At 35.3% G+C, this 14,826-nt stretch overlaps 1 protein-coding gene across 4 annotated transcripts in view; it reads left to right on the top strand.

Annotated features, from left to right (window-relative positions):
• LOC106087076 (protein Teyrha-meyrha) overlaps positions 1–14,826 on the top strand; it is a 55,350-nt gene that overhangs the window by 22,086 nt on the left and 18,438 nt on the right. For 2 of the 4 annotated variants that reach the window (XM_013251983.2, XM_013251981.2), the window contains exons 2-3: positions 5,473–5,721; positions 5,814–5,961. In XM_013251983.2, the coding sequence (XP_013107437.2) occupies positions 5,473–5,721; positions 5,814–5,961 (397 nt within the window). Of the gene's footprint in view, positions 1–5,457; positions 5,722–5,813; positions 5,962–14,826 lie in introns of all 4 variants that reach the window. The other 2 variants (XM_013251982.2, XM_013251979.2) reach the window with 1 other exon arrangement.

The raw sequence follows: 14,826 nt of genomic DNA, 5'->3' as shown, positions 1-14,826 counted from the left end.
CAAGCGCCTAGCTTTACTACTTCAAAAGTTAGCGTGCTTTCGACAGACAGACGGACGGACGGACAGACATGTCTAGATCGACTTAAAATGTCATGACGATCAAGAATATATATACTTTATGTGGTCTCAGACGCATATTTCGAGGTGTTACAAACGGAATGACGAAATTAGTTTACCCCCCATCCTATGGTGGAGAAAATTTTATTATAATAATGCAGATATTGGGTTGCCCAAAAAGTAATTGCGGATTTTTTAAAAGAAAGTAAATGCATTTTTAATAAAACTTAGAATGAACTTTAATCAAATATACTTTTTTTACACTTTTTTTCTAAAGCAAGCTAAAAGTAACAGCTGATAACTGACAGAAGAAAGAATGCAATTACAGAGTCACAAGCTGTGAAAAAATTTGTCAACGCCGATTTTTTTTTTTACAATTACTTTTTGGGCAACCCAATATTTAAGGGTTCATAAGAGAAAATGTAGAAAAAGCGTGAAGCGTAAAAGAAGCGTGTTAAATAAATGAATTCGAGTGAATTGAATTCAATATTATTTCATAAATTTTTTTTGCTTGGGTATTATTTCACAATCAATTAACATCCAAAACATTGGGCTTTATTTAATTTTTTATTTAGGCTTTATTTCCAAAAAGTTGGGGACTATTACATTATTTTGATTTGGGGTTTATTTCATTTATGTTGGGGTTATTTAATTTTTTGCTTTGAGGTTTATTTCATTGGGGGTTATTTCGTAGTGCCACATGATGGATTATGACCGATATGGACTGAAAATACATGGACTGCGGTTCGCATGTACGGAGGTTTAATACAACTCATTTCGAAAGTTTTTTACAACTCATATCGAAATCAAGTAATAAAGGCGCCTCCTATGGGTTTAAAAACCCAAGCCGCCAGACAGGTTTCTATGCCAGCTGTATCCCGATTGGAATCATTTATGGGCTTAGTAAAACCCACTGTTAAAAGTTTCACAAAAATCAGTAAATAAGAAAGCTAAACACTACGATTTCATTTTGCGAGGATAAAGAATGTGTCGGAAATTTAAATTTCGATGTGTTGCAAACGGAATGAGAAACTGAATATAGGTTGTATGCAACTGGTGGGTGTAAAAGTAAGACATTGGAGGAAGAGTGGGCAATGTCTACTGAGATGGAAACAAGTAAAAACGTGCTATGTTCGGCCGGGCCGAATCTGGGTACCACCATGGATACTGTTTAAAATTTACCCTTATAAACTCGGCTTGTATTTGAATTATTTTGTAACAATCACATCGGGTATTGATGAGGTCATATTGGGGCATACGTGTTTAAGGAAATTTGGTGTGTAAATTGGATGGCATAAGTGAACTTCATGTACTAAATAGGATGCAAATTTAAGTTGCTTAAGTGCTTCAAAAAGTCAAATCCAAGTATCCGTTAATATGGGGGCTATATCAGGTTATAGACAGATTCGGATCATACTTGGCACGGATGTTGAAAGTCAAAACACAAGCCTTTGTGCCAAAATTTCTGTTAAATCGGAACGTCACATATCACATTTCATAACATGGAAGTTACAAGGAATACCTAAAATTTTTGTCTTCAGCATGACCATTTCAAAGGGCGCCTTTGGTTAAAACCTGATTGATGGGTATTATGAGCTATGTCAGAGCTCTAGTAAAGATACTCATTGTGGTTAGATTTTAACATAAATTCACAGAAAATGCAGCTCCACATTGATTTGCTTTCAATCTGGGATCTGCTATATCCAAAAGATTTTAACAGATGGATTTGTGTGGGGACGGAAAAGATATTGGTTACGTGTATTTTGCTGTTATGTCTTCATTGTGATTGCTAAGATTAAAAATTATTTTCAAGGCATAATGGTATAAAAGCTGACAACAAATGTGTTTTATTTAGGCGGTTTAGCTGCAATGGGTTATATATTCAAAGCAAACTGCATACCATTAATAAAAAATTTACCTTGAATGAATGCGACATCTCTGAGAAATCTATATAAAGCTTGAAACCCACAGAAAGCATAGTCTGTGTCGGTGAACGTTTACATTTGTGGGACTTAATACCTTTCTGCGAAAAAGCTTTCATGGTCATATTTTTCGAGATTTTATAGCATAGTCTAATTTTAAAAAAGTCATCTTCATCATAGCCGGACACTGTCCAATGTCTGATAAGAAATTGTACCAAGGGAATTGGCGTAACGATTTCTGTAGAAGCTGTGAAAAAAAACAAACAAGGAAAAGCGGGTTAAGTTCGGCTGGGCCGAATCTTTTTTACCCTCCTGCCTTATATCTTGCAAACCTTGCAAGATATAAAATCGGGAGATCGTTTTATAAGGCGGTAATATCAAAATATGTACCAATTTGGCCCATTTACAATCCCTACACGCAAACAAATAATTCGTCCCACATAAGGAAATTTTCGCCAAGTCAACAACTTTTGCGAAAAACATCAGACTTTCTTTACGATAAAAGTACATGTTTTTTTCGCGAGAAATTCTTGCAAGAATTTGTGACAAGTATAATCAATTTTTTACCAATTATAAACAGATCTTAGCTGGTAATTTAAACTCCTTCAGGGTTTATTTGGGTTTATTTCGATGTTATAAAACTCAATTACATGAAAAGTCTTCCATTTTGACATGATTTGTTTCATGATTTGCTGTATTCCTTATGCTATAAATGCAAATTTTGCCCAATGAGTGCAGTCCGGTTCAAGTTTAATTCTGATGGTCTCGCCAGGATTCGAATCCAGGCGTTCAGCGTCATAGGCGGATATGTTAACATTTGCACTACGGTGGCCTCCTTATGCTATAAACTCATTTGAATACCAACTTTGGGATGGAAATTTCTTGATAAGTTTTCCTGTAGTCAGCAGCCATTTGTCCGTTTTTATGATTTTTGTCATTGGACATACCAGCATTTTTGTTCTTAAGGCCTTACTTTAAAAATTATTATTTTCCGAGTTTACGCGCATCCGCACTCGATCGAGCTGCCGACATACTGTATGCTCTTTGGTCAGTCAAAAAAAAAAAAATGTCAGTGAGAATGTGTTCTTACCATTGACGAGCTCACAATTGCAATTATTTGCAAGCCCATGGGTTTATTTGGGATTATTTTCTTGTGTACGTACACAGTAATGTGCAATAGTGTAAGTAGGTTTGCCCATCACTGCTCTACCCGCCCAAATACCCATCCTCTTTCTCTAGGACAGATACAAGAGAATAATTATTGGTCCGGTAAACGAACAATCATTTGTGACTATCGAAAAACTTTCGCTATTAGAGAGTTTTTGGTTTTACAACAAACGAAAGGTTTTTTTTACGGAAGGCGAAGCTCCTAACGCACAAAGTTAGTTACGTTCAATAATGCTACGTTTATGGTTAACGTTTGATGTGTTGAAGCGAAACATTAAAAGGTTACAATAAATGGAAATCTTCGTAATAAAAGTATTTTGTTTGTCGTAAAAATGTCCCAAACGTTTTATTTTTTTGCGCGAAGCTTTATTCCTTCGAAAATTGGCGTGTCTAAATCGACTTGGAATTTCAAGGCGTTCAATAATATATACACTCAACCAAATTTGTCGTCCAAAACAGCAAAATGTTTGTTTAAATAGCATTTTTTGTCTGCTCAAAATGGGAAAGCAGACATTACTGCTGCTTCAGCAAACATAGGGCTGCTGTATTAGCAAACATATCGGTCAGCTTAATCAGCAAACAAAGTCTGCTGAAAAAAAATGTATGCTACTTTTTATGGTTGCCTGTAACTTGTTATACCCACCACCGTAGGATAGGAGGTATATTCATTTAGCCATTCCGTTTGCAACACATCGAAATATCAATTTCCGACCCTACAAAGTATATATATTTAGGATCGTCATTAAATTCTATGACGATTTAACGTTTCTTCGTCTGTCCGTCCGTTGTAATCACTCTACAGCCTTCAAAAATTAAGATATTGAGCACAGATACGACTTTTTGATGCACGCTGGTTAACTTATTGAAAGGGCCAAATTGAACCATATTTAGATAAAGCTGCTATATAGACCAATCTGCCGATAAAGGGTCTAATGTCCTTAAAGGCTTTGTTTTGTTTCATCCGATTTCGCTGAAATTTGAAACAGTAAGTAGTTTTGGGTCTCTGACCCAAATATGGTTCATATCGGATCATATATTTATATATAGCTGCCATATATATCGATCTGCCGATAAAGGGTCTGAAGCCCATAAAAACCCAATTTTGCTGAAATTTGTAACAGAGAGTTATTTCCTCCTGACATCTGACCTAAATATGGATCAAATCGGACTATATTTAGGTATGGCTTTCATATAGACCGATCTCCAGATAGAGGGTCTAAAGCCCATAAAAGCTTTATTTTTCAACCGATTTCGCTAAATTTAAACATTGAATAGTTTTACGCTTCCTTAAGTAGGACCCAAATCTGCCGATAAAGGGTCTGAAGCCCATAAAAGCTCTATTTATTACCCGATTTCGCTGAAATTTGAAACAGAGAATTATTTCCTCCCGACATCTGAGCTAAATATGGATCAAATCGGACTATATTTAGGCATAGCTTTCATATAGACCGATCTCCAGATTTTTTATTTTATTACTCTACTAATGAGTACATGACTGTCATGGACTTTTGTCTTTAAATTTAAAGAAAAAAAAAGGTTATGGAAAGTATACATTCAGTGGTGATTATAAACATCTACTGAGACACACATTTACATATGTGCTCTATTTTTTTTTTCTTAGAACATCCCCTTCATAATGAAGCAGCAGTCATTTTCACCAAACAACTTTTCAGCAGTAAGCCTGCTGCACTGAAGTTGCAGAACTACTGCTACATAGCAGCAACATTAATTTCGGCAGACAGTGTTTGCAATTTTCAGCAAAGTTTTTCCTATGAGTGTGTACATAAACTTTGTTGTACCTCAGATAAATCTTTCGATGAATTACAAACGGGATGACAATATAAGTATACCCTCACTCTATGGTGAAGGGTATCAGCATATAAAAAAAATTTGATAACACTGCTAACCAACATTGCAGCTTGAACATTTTTCATATCAAAAGAAGAAGCAAAAATATTTTTTTCATATTTCCTAGTTTATTACCGGGCAGTTCAACCCTTTTTCCTTCAACTAAGATTAACTAATCCCTGACCGTAAAAAACCATCAAAGAAATGTAGTTCAATGTCCACTATCGAATGAAAGGCAACCCTTATCCATAATCTTGTCGGCTTAGACAGATCCAAACTGACCTTAGGGGATATGTAGTTAGTTTTCCCATGACCCCTTGTGGCCGGGCTTAAAGTGTCGAACTCTTCAACATCAACACGTTTTTTGAAAAGAAAATTCCTTACGTTATCCTTTTTTTTCAAATTTTTTGTAATCATTCTCAAAAGCAAGACAAGTATAGCCACTCGACTCATACTCATATAGTATCCCTTTTTGCAGTTACCTGACGCCAAAGATCTCCACAACATGTCACTAGTCGGCAGTTATGGTTCTCATTTGCTCCACAGTTTTCATCCACATCTCCTGCAGACCCTCAACCATGGCATGCTGGCGGCAAATGGAACAGCCGCCGCTGCCAGTTATTTTGCCAGCGAACGTGCTGCCTTGGGTAAGCCGTCGGTATTGGGCAATTTTCAATTGCCATCGGCCTTCTCACCTCCCAAGTACATTGGAATTTCCCTGGACCAGGTAAGTGTTGCAATCAGCAGGTTATATTTATTTTAAATTTAATTTATTATTTGTTGCTAACTTCAACTCTGTCTCTTTTATTTCTTCGCCAGACTCTCTTTAATGGCAACGATTCATTTCGCACTGACTCTGCCAGTCCCACTTGCACCTCACATGAGTCCATGGAGGGCTCAAACGATTATGACGCCGAAAAGGGTGAAAGTCCGCGCAGCAATGCTTCCGATCCCCGGGATTTAAGGCGTAAGTGAAATGTACATGAAACCAGCTTGGCACTTTTTTACCAAATCTTTTAACTTCTTCCCAAAGGGTGGTTTTTTCAAGCGAAAACGAACCACCAGAAATTTGCATGTTGCCAAATATTTGCTGATAAATATTCCTTAAATCCTTGAAAACAAAAAAGGTTTGCCAAGCAAAACGAGAAACGTGTGGCACATTTTTTTGCACATCGCCGGCCCTAAAGATAGAAATCTTTGATGAAAACATTTTATTTATTTATTTTGTTGTACATTTAATTGCGCCCCGGACTGTTTTATTTGGGGTTTCCTTTGCCCAACATTTAAACGCTTCACTTGGCAATTTGTCTGTCAAACGAAAAACAGTACAGGGGGTATCACATCATGATTTTTTTTCATTTTGTTTGGCCGATGAGAGTATTTTCTGCCTTTTTTGCATACTGGAGATAAGAAATTGTAGACATTTCTTGGCGTTTAATTGAAATTTAGAATGAAAGTAGTTTTGACGTTATCAGCCTTGATGTTGAGACGCAAGTGAAATGACTTGATTGACAACTGAACTTTGGGAATTGTGGGCTTGATATATGACAAATACAAACTCGGGTATTTGGGAACAAACTAAAGTGGTGAAAATTTAAAATCATAACTCATATTGCAGAGCAACAAAAATTTAAAAAAAAATCCAAATTTTTATTTTCAAAAAAAAAAAAATTTGAGATTTTTTATCGAAATTTCCAACATCTCCAAAATTGGTTTCCGTACAAAAATTTGCCGACTATGTAATGGCCTACATCCCCGAGTGACAACGTACCAAATAAACGGTATATTGAAGTGATCAATATATAACACTGGTTGGGTCAGGCCCGCTCCGCTGCACTCTCTTCTACTTTTTACTTTTTTCCCATGGTCGGTAAATTTGTCCTGTTTGCGTACTCTTTGGGGTTGGGATGGCCTCCTACACAATTTCGCCCTGAGTGTGGAAACAAAATTCATGCTCCACCCCCAAATACCGTTCATTCGAGCCCCATATGACCATAGTAGGTGAACATGTCCTGTTTGGGGTGGAATTTTTGGCGGTGGGTCGTCACCACAAATGCTTGGCCCAAAATTAGATATCAGTACCGCAATTCTGTAACTTATAACAAACATCATTTAGTTAAATAAGGTGACAAAAAATCGATTATGTTATCCTCTAACTCCTCGTTAATATAAATCGTTATCTATTTTTCTCTCTGGCAACTCTAACTAAAAAACTAGTAAGGAAAAGCAAAGCCGGGCGATGTCGACTTTTTAATACGCTACACCGACCCTATAAGTACAAGGTGGGAGCTATATCTAATTCTGAACCAATTTTGATCGCCCTCGGCGGATGTTTTCAGATAGGTTATCAAACAATTCGTATCAAATTTTGAGCAAATATGTTCAAACTATAATAAATACGGTTGACAAATGATAACATTATTGCAATTTTGGCATATTGGTAAAGAATGCGCTTGCAGTGACCCTAGAAGTGAATCGAGCGAAATACATATATGACAGCTATATTTAAATCTAAACCAAACTCTATGAAATTCTCCTGTAATATTAAAAGTCATAAGGAAATCCTTTGGGGAGAATCGGTTAACAAATGACCATTTCATTGCATTATTACTGCAAATCGGATGAACACACATATATATGGGAGCTATATCTAAATCTGAACCGATATCGAGCAAACTTCTTAGATATTGTGGTAGTCATTAAGGAAAGCGTTGTACAAAGTTTTCGGAAGATTGGTGAATAAATGCGCTTGCAGTGACTCTAGGAGTGAAAATCGCACATTGCGGATTTTTTAAAAGAAAGTAAATGCATTTGTAATAAAACTTAGAATGAACTTTAATCAAATATATAATTGCCATTTTGTTCGATAACCTTTTGCCATCTTCCTGGCAAATTTAGTATTCCACGCTCATAGACCTTCTGGCCATTATCTGCAAAAAACTGAACCAAGTGCGATTTTATAGCCTCATCATTGCCGAAAGTTTTATCATTTAAGGAGTTCTGCAAAGATCGAAATAAATGGTAGTCTGATAGTGCAAGGTCAGGGCTATATGGTGGATGCATCAAAAGTTCCCAGCCAAGCTCACTCAGTTTTTGGCGAGTGTGTGCGGTCTAGCGTTGTCCTGGTGGAATATGACACCTTTACGATTGACCAATTCTGGTCGCTTCTCCTTGATGGCTGTATTCAATTTGTCCAATTGTTGACAGTAAACATCCGAATCGTAAACATCGTTTGGTTCCTTGGAAGCAGCTCGAAATATACCACACCCTTCCAATCCCACCAAACAGACAGCATAACCTTCTTTTGGTGGATATCAGCCTTTGAAGTGGTTTGAGCTGGTTCACCATGCTTGGACCATGATCGTTTTCGACTAACGTTGTTGTAAACAATCCATTTTTCATCTCCAGTTATGATTCGTTTTAAAAACGAATCGAATTTATTGCGTTTAAGGTGCATATCACAAGCGTTGATTCGGTTTGTTAAATGAATTTCTTCCAATACATGAGGTACCCAAATATCAAGCTTTTTCACCAGTCCAAGACTTTTTATGTGATAATGAACGGTTGATTTTGGTATATTTAACTTCTCTCCTATCTCACGCTCAGTTACATGACGATCCAATTCGATTAATGCTTTGATTTGGTCATCATCAACTTCATTTGGCCGACCTGAACGTGGCTCATCTTTAAGTGAAAAATCTCCAGAACGGAATTTGCGAAACCAATTTTGACACTGTCTTACTTTTAAGGCTTTATCACCATACACATCTCGTAACTTTTTAGCAACCTGCTCCGCGTTTTTTCCTTTACGGAAATAATAAAGTAAAATATGACGAAAATGCTCCTTTGTGGGCTCCATATTGAAATTGACGCCAAACAAACAAATGTAAACAAAATTTCGCGCACTTTTTTTCTAAAGCAAGCTAAAAGTAACAGCTGATAACTGACAGAAGAAAGAATGCAATTACAGAGACACAAGCCGTTGAAGAAATTTGTGAACGCCGACTATATGAAAAATCCGCAATACTTTTTGCCCAACGCAATATTTTAACCTGGGTAAAAATATCTCCAACTATGGCCATATTTACTACATATATAGATAGGTCTAATACAGCCCAATCCTTCAAACTTTTTTTGGTGAAATCAGATAAAAATGGTGAAATGGTGATATATCGAGTTATAGTCCGATTTAGACCAGATTTGGTGTGAATGTCTGGGGTCTAATACCAATCTATATACCTAATTTTCGCAAATTAAGGAAAAAATGTGCCAACTGAACTCAAGAAGTCTAAACGATCGACTTTCATGGTAGCTACGTCCAAATTAGTTCAGATCGGAGTGCATAAGGTCAAAAAAAGGCTTTAAAGGGAGAAAGGAATTGTTATAAAATCAGGAGACCTGGTTTTATAACAATTATATGAAAATGGTCCTTATAACTCTTAGTAGCCAATTTCAGCAGAATCGGTTGATACCAAGATGTGGTCTTTCTTCGCACTACATCTGTACAAAATAAAAATACGTTACTAAAATTTTTAACAAATCGCCTTTTTAGAGTACAAATTGGAAAATCGGCACTGTCATCATTGAACCTACAAATCTGAAATCTCTAAATATCAAAGTTCGGATTAGGTTTGGTTAGGTTGTTGTGAGCTCTAAATACCAAAAAAGTAACCTCGAAAAAGAAAATCCAAGTTAGGAATTCTGTGCTACTTATAAAATACTTAATTGTTTTTTACTTAATGTTTTTCCATGCCACGCACCAAAGTTGGTTCATGTCTGGTATTGTGTCCCCACCTAAGTACCGGTGCACAGTGGGCCAAATGGCAAAAAAATTGGAAATAAGTCTACAACTTTTTATCTGTTGATTTTAGCCATACAAAATGTTCTAGACATTTGTAGAGGAGGACATAGGCTTTCAGAAAAGTGCTGTTGTTGGTCCATATCTTTAATACAGGGTGAGCTACAGGGTGTCAAAGTTGACCACTTTTGACTTCTCCAAGCTTCTGGGGGCCATAACTTTTGATCTACTCAACCGATTTACATGATTTAGGACTCTAGAGAAAGAGCTTGACAAGATCTAAAAAACTTATGCATAAAGTACCATGCCATCGTGTACTGTTAAGGAGTTATGAATTGTTTAATTTTAAAATATGAAAATTTGGCCTTGGTTTTTTTCAGTGTTTTTTTAATAACTCCGTCAATTTTAAAGCTATAAACTTCATACTTCACACAAATTATGCCAGCATATGTGTGCATAAAATACAAAAGGAATCACGTGAATATCTTTGGCGGTTTAAAAATGGCATCGTTTTCAATATGAAAAATATTTTTTTTGTCAAAAAATTGCAAAATTTTTCAAAAAAGATACTCCCATTTCCTTTAAGTTTTCGCAAACTTTGGCCGTCAAAGCATTATCATTTCTTTCCATTTTCACAAAGTCGAGGTATTAAGAAAAGTTTTAAGTGCTAATTTGGCTAATTTCGATATCAAACAACACCGTTATCTTAAGACCAAAATGGCCAATTTTTTTACTAAACTTCAAAAGTTTCTCACTGGAAAAAAAGTTCCACGGGGATTTTTTCGCTTTTTTTGAACTTAAATGAAAGCTTAAAATGTTCCCAACATTTTAAGGTATGTCTCGCCATATCCTAGCCATAAATGAGATCGTAGCGATCAAAATACTGAAAAAAGTCAATTTTCAAGTAGTGCTATATTCATTGCTAAAAAACAAGTATTACGTCACATTTTATTGCAAAGATGTTAAATAAACTTTTATTTGGTAACACTTCTTCTACAAAACACAAAAAGAATCATGGAAATATCTCTATTCTATTCCATTTTATGGAACCGGCAATAAAAAAGTCAATTTTTCAAAAAAGTCGAATTTCCCAAATTTTGTTTTTGTTGTCCTAATTGCACATGACACACTATAGCCATATTTACGCAACATACCTTATCGTAAAGGAAATTTTCATACCTTTCCAACGATGTATAAAACATTTCTCAACTCGGATTCTATCTACTCTAAAATTCATTTACACTTCATTAAACTCTATATAAAAATGTCTATTTGTGAAATGGAACCTTATATGGGGCCTACACTAAAACATTGATAGATTTGCCCAGGGTTTACAATACAAATGTGTTAGAATAAAAAAAGGTCTCCTGCCAAAGTTTAAAAAAATTGGAATAAAAATATGTGTTTTAGAGCGAAAACACTTCGCATCGGCGTGCGTTTATATGTATATTAGCTACTCCCAAAATAAAAAAGCATTTTAGTTTTGTATTATTTGATTTTATTCTCTACCAAATAATCTAAGGTATCAAAATTTAAAAGCTCTTTAATTTGAATGGCATCGGGATCGTCCTTATCTATATCGTCACATATTTTTGGTAGCCATTTAGTTCTGATGCTGTATAGTACCGGATCAGACGATAACAATAAATATTGAAGTAAATCATAATTTTGGTTAAATTTGGTGCTCTTTCGGGTATTGAAAAGCCGGAACTGTTTAACATCTCTATTACGGGATTCCTGAGCTTCTTCTGTAAGTTCTCCTAACGGAAGTATGTTGTATTCCACAATTTCCTTGCCATGATGTAAGACTTTATGTACTGTCGGTGTTAAAGCTTTCCACGAATATAAATCAGATAAAATGTTTTTTGTGTCATTACTATAAGCTTCAAATTTGGTTGAATTTATCATCTTTTTGCTATTGATTACAGCCAAAATCACTTTGAATCGTCTTAGCAAGTGTTCATCAAGACCGGTTATTTTAGATGTCGATACGGGGTCCTCAAAAAACCGCCTTGCCGAGTTGCCATCATTTGTGCTTCCGTATCCGTAAAGAGGTTTATCTATTATAAGTCCCTTTTGTTTAAACTCCAACTGGATTCGATTCTTCTCTTCCTGCCTCATTTTGTGAAGATCTTGGTTGTTTCTAGCAGAGACATCGCGGTTTCCAGGGCTAGTCCGATATTTAAGGTCATACGATAAATGCAAACAATACTCCATGAATCGAATTCTACAGTGCAGGGGCGAAATACCGAAATTGAGCGCATTTTCGTTTACTAAATTTTCATCAGACTTGTCCTCGAATTGCCCATTCTTCTTGCCACAAATATTGCATCTCCAATTGGACATAACGCCAGTTAATGCGTTTGCCACCTTTCCATCGATCATAGTGAGTTGTAGTTGAAACGAAACTTTTATATTTCTTCCCAATTGGTTTATAACAATCATGGGTAATGCAGCAATTTCTTCCTTTATTTCGTTCACCAAAGATCGTGTTGTGTTCCGGTCTTCCTTTGTATACTCAAACCGAATTGGGCGACATAAATATTTTGACCCAGGTGTTCTATTTATCCATATATCTTGAAATGCATTTTCTTTCGATGATGAAGATTGGTCCTTGTACAATCTCATTCTCAATGGTACTAATGATGCCATGAAAATTGATGCGAAGTTGGCATCTATTTCTGTTTGTTGCTTATATTCGGAAAATCCAGATGATCCATCACAACCCCATTTGCTGATCAAAACCACTTCGGAATTATTACATGTGTTCAACTGTTCTTCAGTAAAATTAGAAATAATTCTAACAGCTGTATTTTCAACAAGATCAGCAAGTTTCACTCTTGCTTTTAATTCGTCCACGTATATATTTGATGGCACCATTTTCGTCCTGGTGTTGTACAATTTATGTTTTGAGGGTAAACAACCCCATCCTTTTTCACGAAGAGCCTTCCTCATTGTTGAGTATTTGTTTCTTGAGAGGCCTAGGTTCAAAATCAGGGCCAGTGCATCTTCCTCCGTGAATTCTGTAGTCGATTTTGGAGTTGGAATACTTTCTACCATTCTCTTTACCCTTTTCGGAGATGCTAATGGTAAAACATCGACAATTCGTCCAACATTTTTTGGTTGTGTTTTTAACAATGCTGTTTTGAACGTATCTTTTATTAAATTTGGCGGATGTGCCGCCAATAGTTCCTCTTGTTTTTTCTTTTTGGTTTTCTCCGTAACTTCGTCGTATGCTTTGCTAGGCCGGCCGGGAATCAGCGGTTTAATTTCAATAAGTAGATCCGATTTCAGCCACTTCTCATACATTTTGAAAAACTTGATTTTTGCGAATGAACATTCTGGCAACCTTCTCTCAAATGATTTGTAGAATTTTTCAAGTTTGTCTAAAGCGTCTTTATTTAGCCTTATTCCATATATGTGGTCCAAAGTGTAAACAAGTTCCTTAAATGACTCCGTGTATGATTTGGAATCATTTTTGATGTCCCATACAATTTTCGAAAGAGTGGAATACTTCAGTATGACTTCCATAACTTATAAATGTCCTTTACGCCTCTACAAAATATAATGAAGAAAATTTGGATTTTGTTCAAATATTTATGCAATATATTCACAATTAATGACCCATTTCAGGTATCAGACGCAATCGTAAAAAGGGGTCCAAAGTGCCTCTTTTTACTTACTCTTCTATAATTATTTACCTGGACTCGAATTTGGTTAAAAAAAATGACAATGAATTTTTTATGGGTAGGTTTTTTCACATTCATTGATACGGTGGATTTCCTGGGAATTCGACATAGCGAAACAGGTAACATTTGTCTGCATCAAATCTTAACACAAATATATATATATATGCAGGTATATTTCTAGGTTACTTTTTATTCAAAAATCATCAGCTTACATTAAAAATAGATGTAGGTACTATACAAACGCACGCCGATGCGAAGTGTTTTCGCTCTAAAACACATATTTTTATTCCAATTTTTTTAAACTTTGGCAGGAGACCTTTTTTTTATTCTAACACATTTGTATTGTAAACCCTGGGCAAATCTATCAATGTTTTAGTGTAGGCCCCATATAAGGTTCCATTTCACAAATAGACATTTTTATATAGAGTTTAATGAAGTGTAAATGAATTTTAGAGTAGATAGAATCCGAGTTGAGAAATGTTTTATACATTGTTGGAAAGGTATGAAAATTTCCTTTACGATAAGGTATGTTGCGTAAATATGGCTATAGTGTGTCATGTGCAATTAGGACAACAAAAACAAAATTTGGGAAATTCGACTTTTTTGAAAAATTGACTTTTTTATTGCCGGTTCCATAAAATGGAATAGAATAGAGATATTTCCATGATTCTTTTTGTGTTTTGTAGAAGAAGTGTTACCAAATAAAAGTTTATTTAACATCTTTGCAATAAAATGTGACGTAATACTTGTTTTTTAGCAATGAATATAGCACTACTTGAAAATTGACTTTTTTCAGTATTTTAATCGCTACGATCTCATTTATGGCTAGGATATGGCGAGACATACCTTAAAATGTTGGGAACATTTTAAGCTTTCATTTAAGTTCAAAAAAAGCGAAAAAATCCCCGTGGAACTTTTTTTCCAGTGAGAAACTTTTGAAGTTTAGTAAAAAAATTGGCCATTTTGGTCTTAAGATAACGGTGTTGTTTGATATCGAAATTAGCCAAATTAGCACTTAAAACTTTTCTTAATACCTCGACTTTGTGAAAATGGAAAGAAATGATAATGCTTTGACGGCCAAAGTTTGCGAAAACTTAAAGGAAATGGGAGTATCTTTTTTGAAAAATTTTGCAATTTTTTGACAAAAAAAATATTTTTCATATTGAAAACGATGCCATTTTTAAACCGCCAAAGATATTCACGTGATTCCTTTTGTATTTTATGCACACATATGCTGGCATAATTTGTGTGAAGTATGAAGTTTATAGCTTTAAAATTGACGGAGTTATTAAAAAAACACTGAAAAAAACCAAGGCCAAATTTTCATATTTTAAAATTAAACAAT

This window comes from Stomoxys calcitrans, chromosome 1 (genome assembly GCF_963082655.1).
Source record: "Stomoxys calcitrans chromosome 1, idStoCalc2.1, whole genome shotgun sequence".
In the NCBI taxonomy this organism is placed as follows: domain Eukaryota; kingdom Metazoa; phylum Arthropoda; class Insecta; order Diptera; family Muscidae; genus Stomoxys; species Stomoxys calcitrans.
The sequence above is the reverse complement of the archived record's forward strand: the minus strand, read 5'-3'. Positions and strand labels throughout refer to the sequence as shown.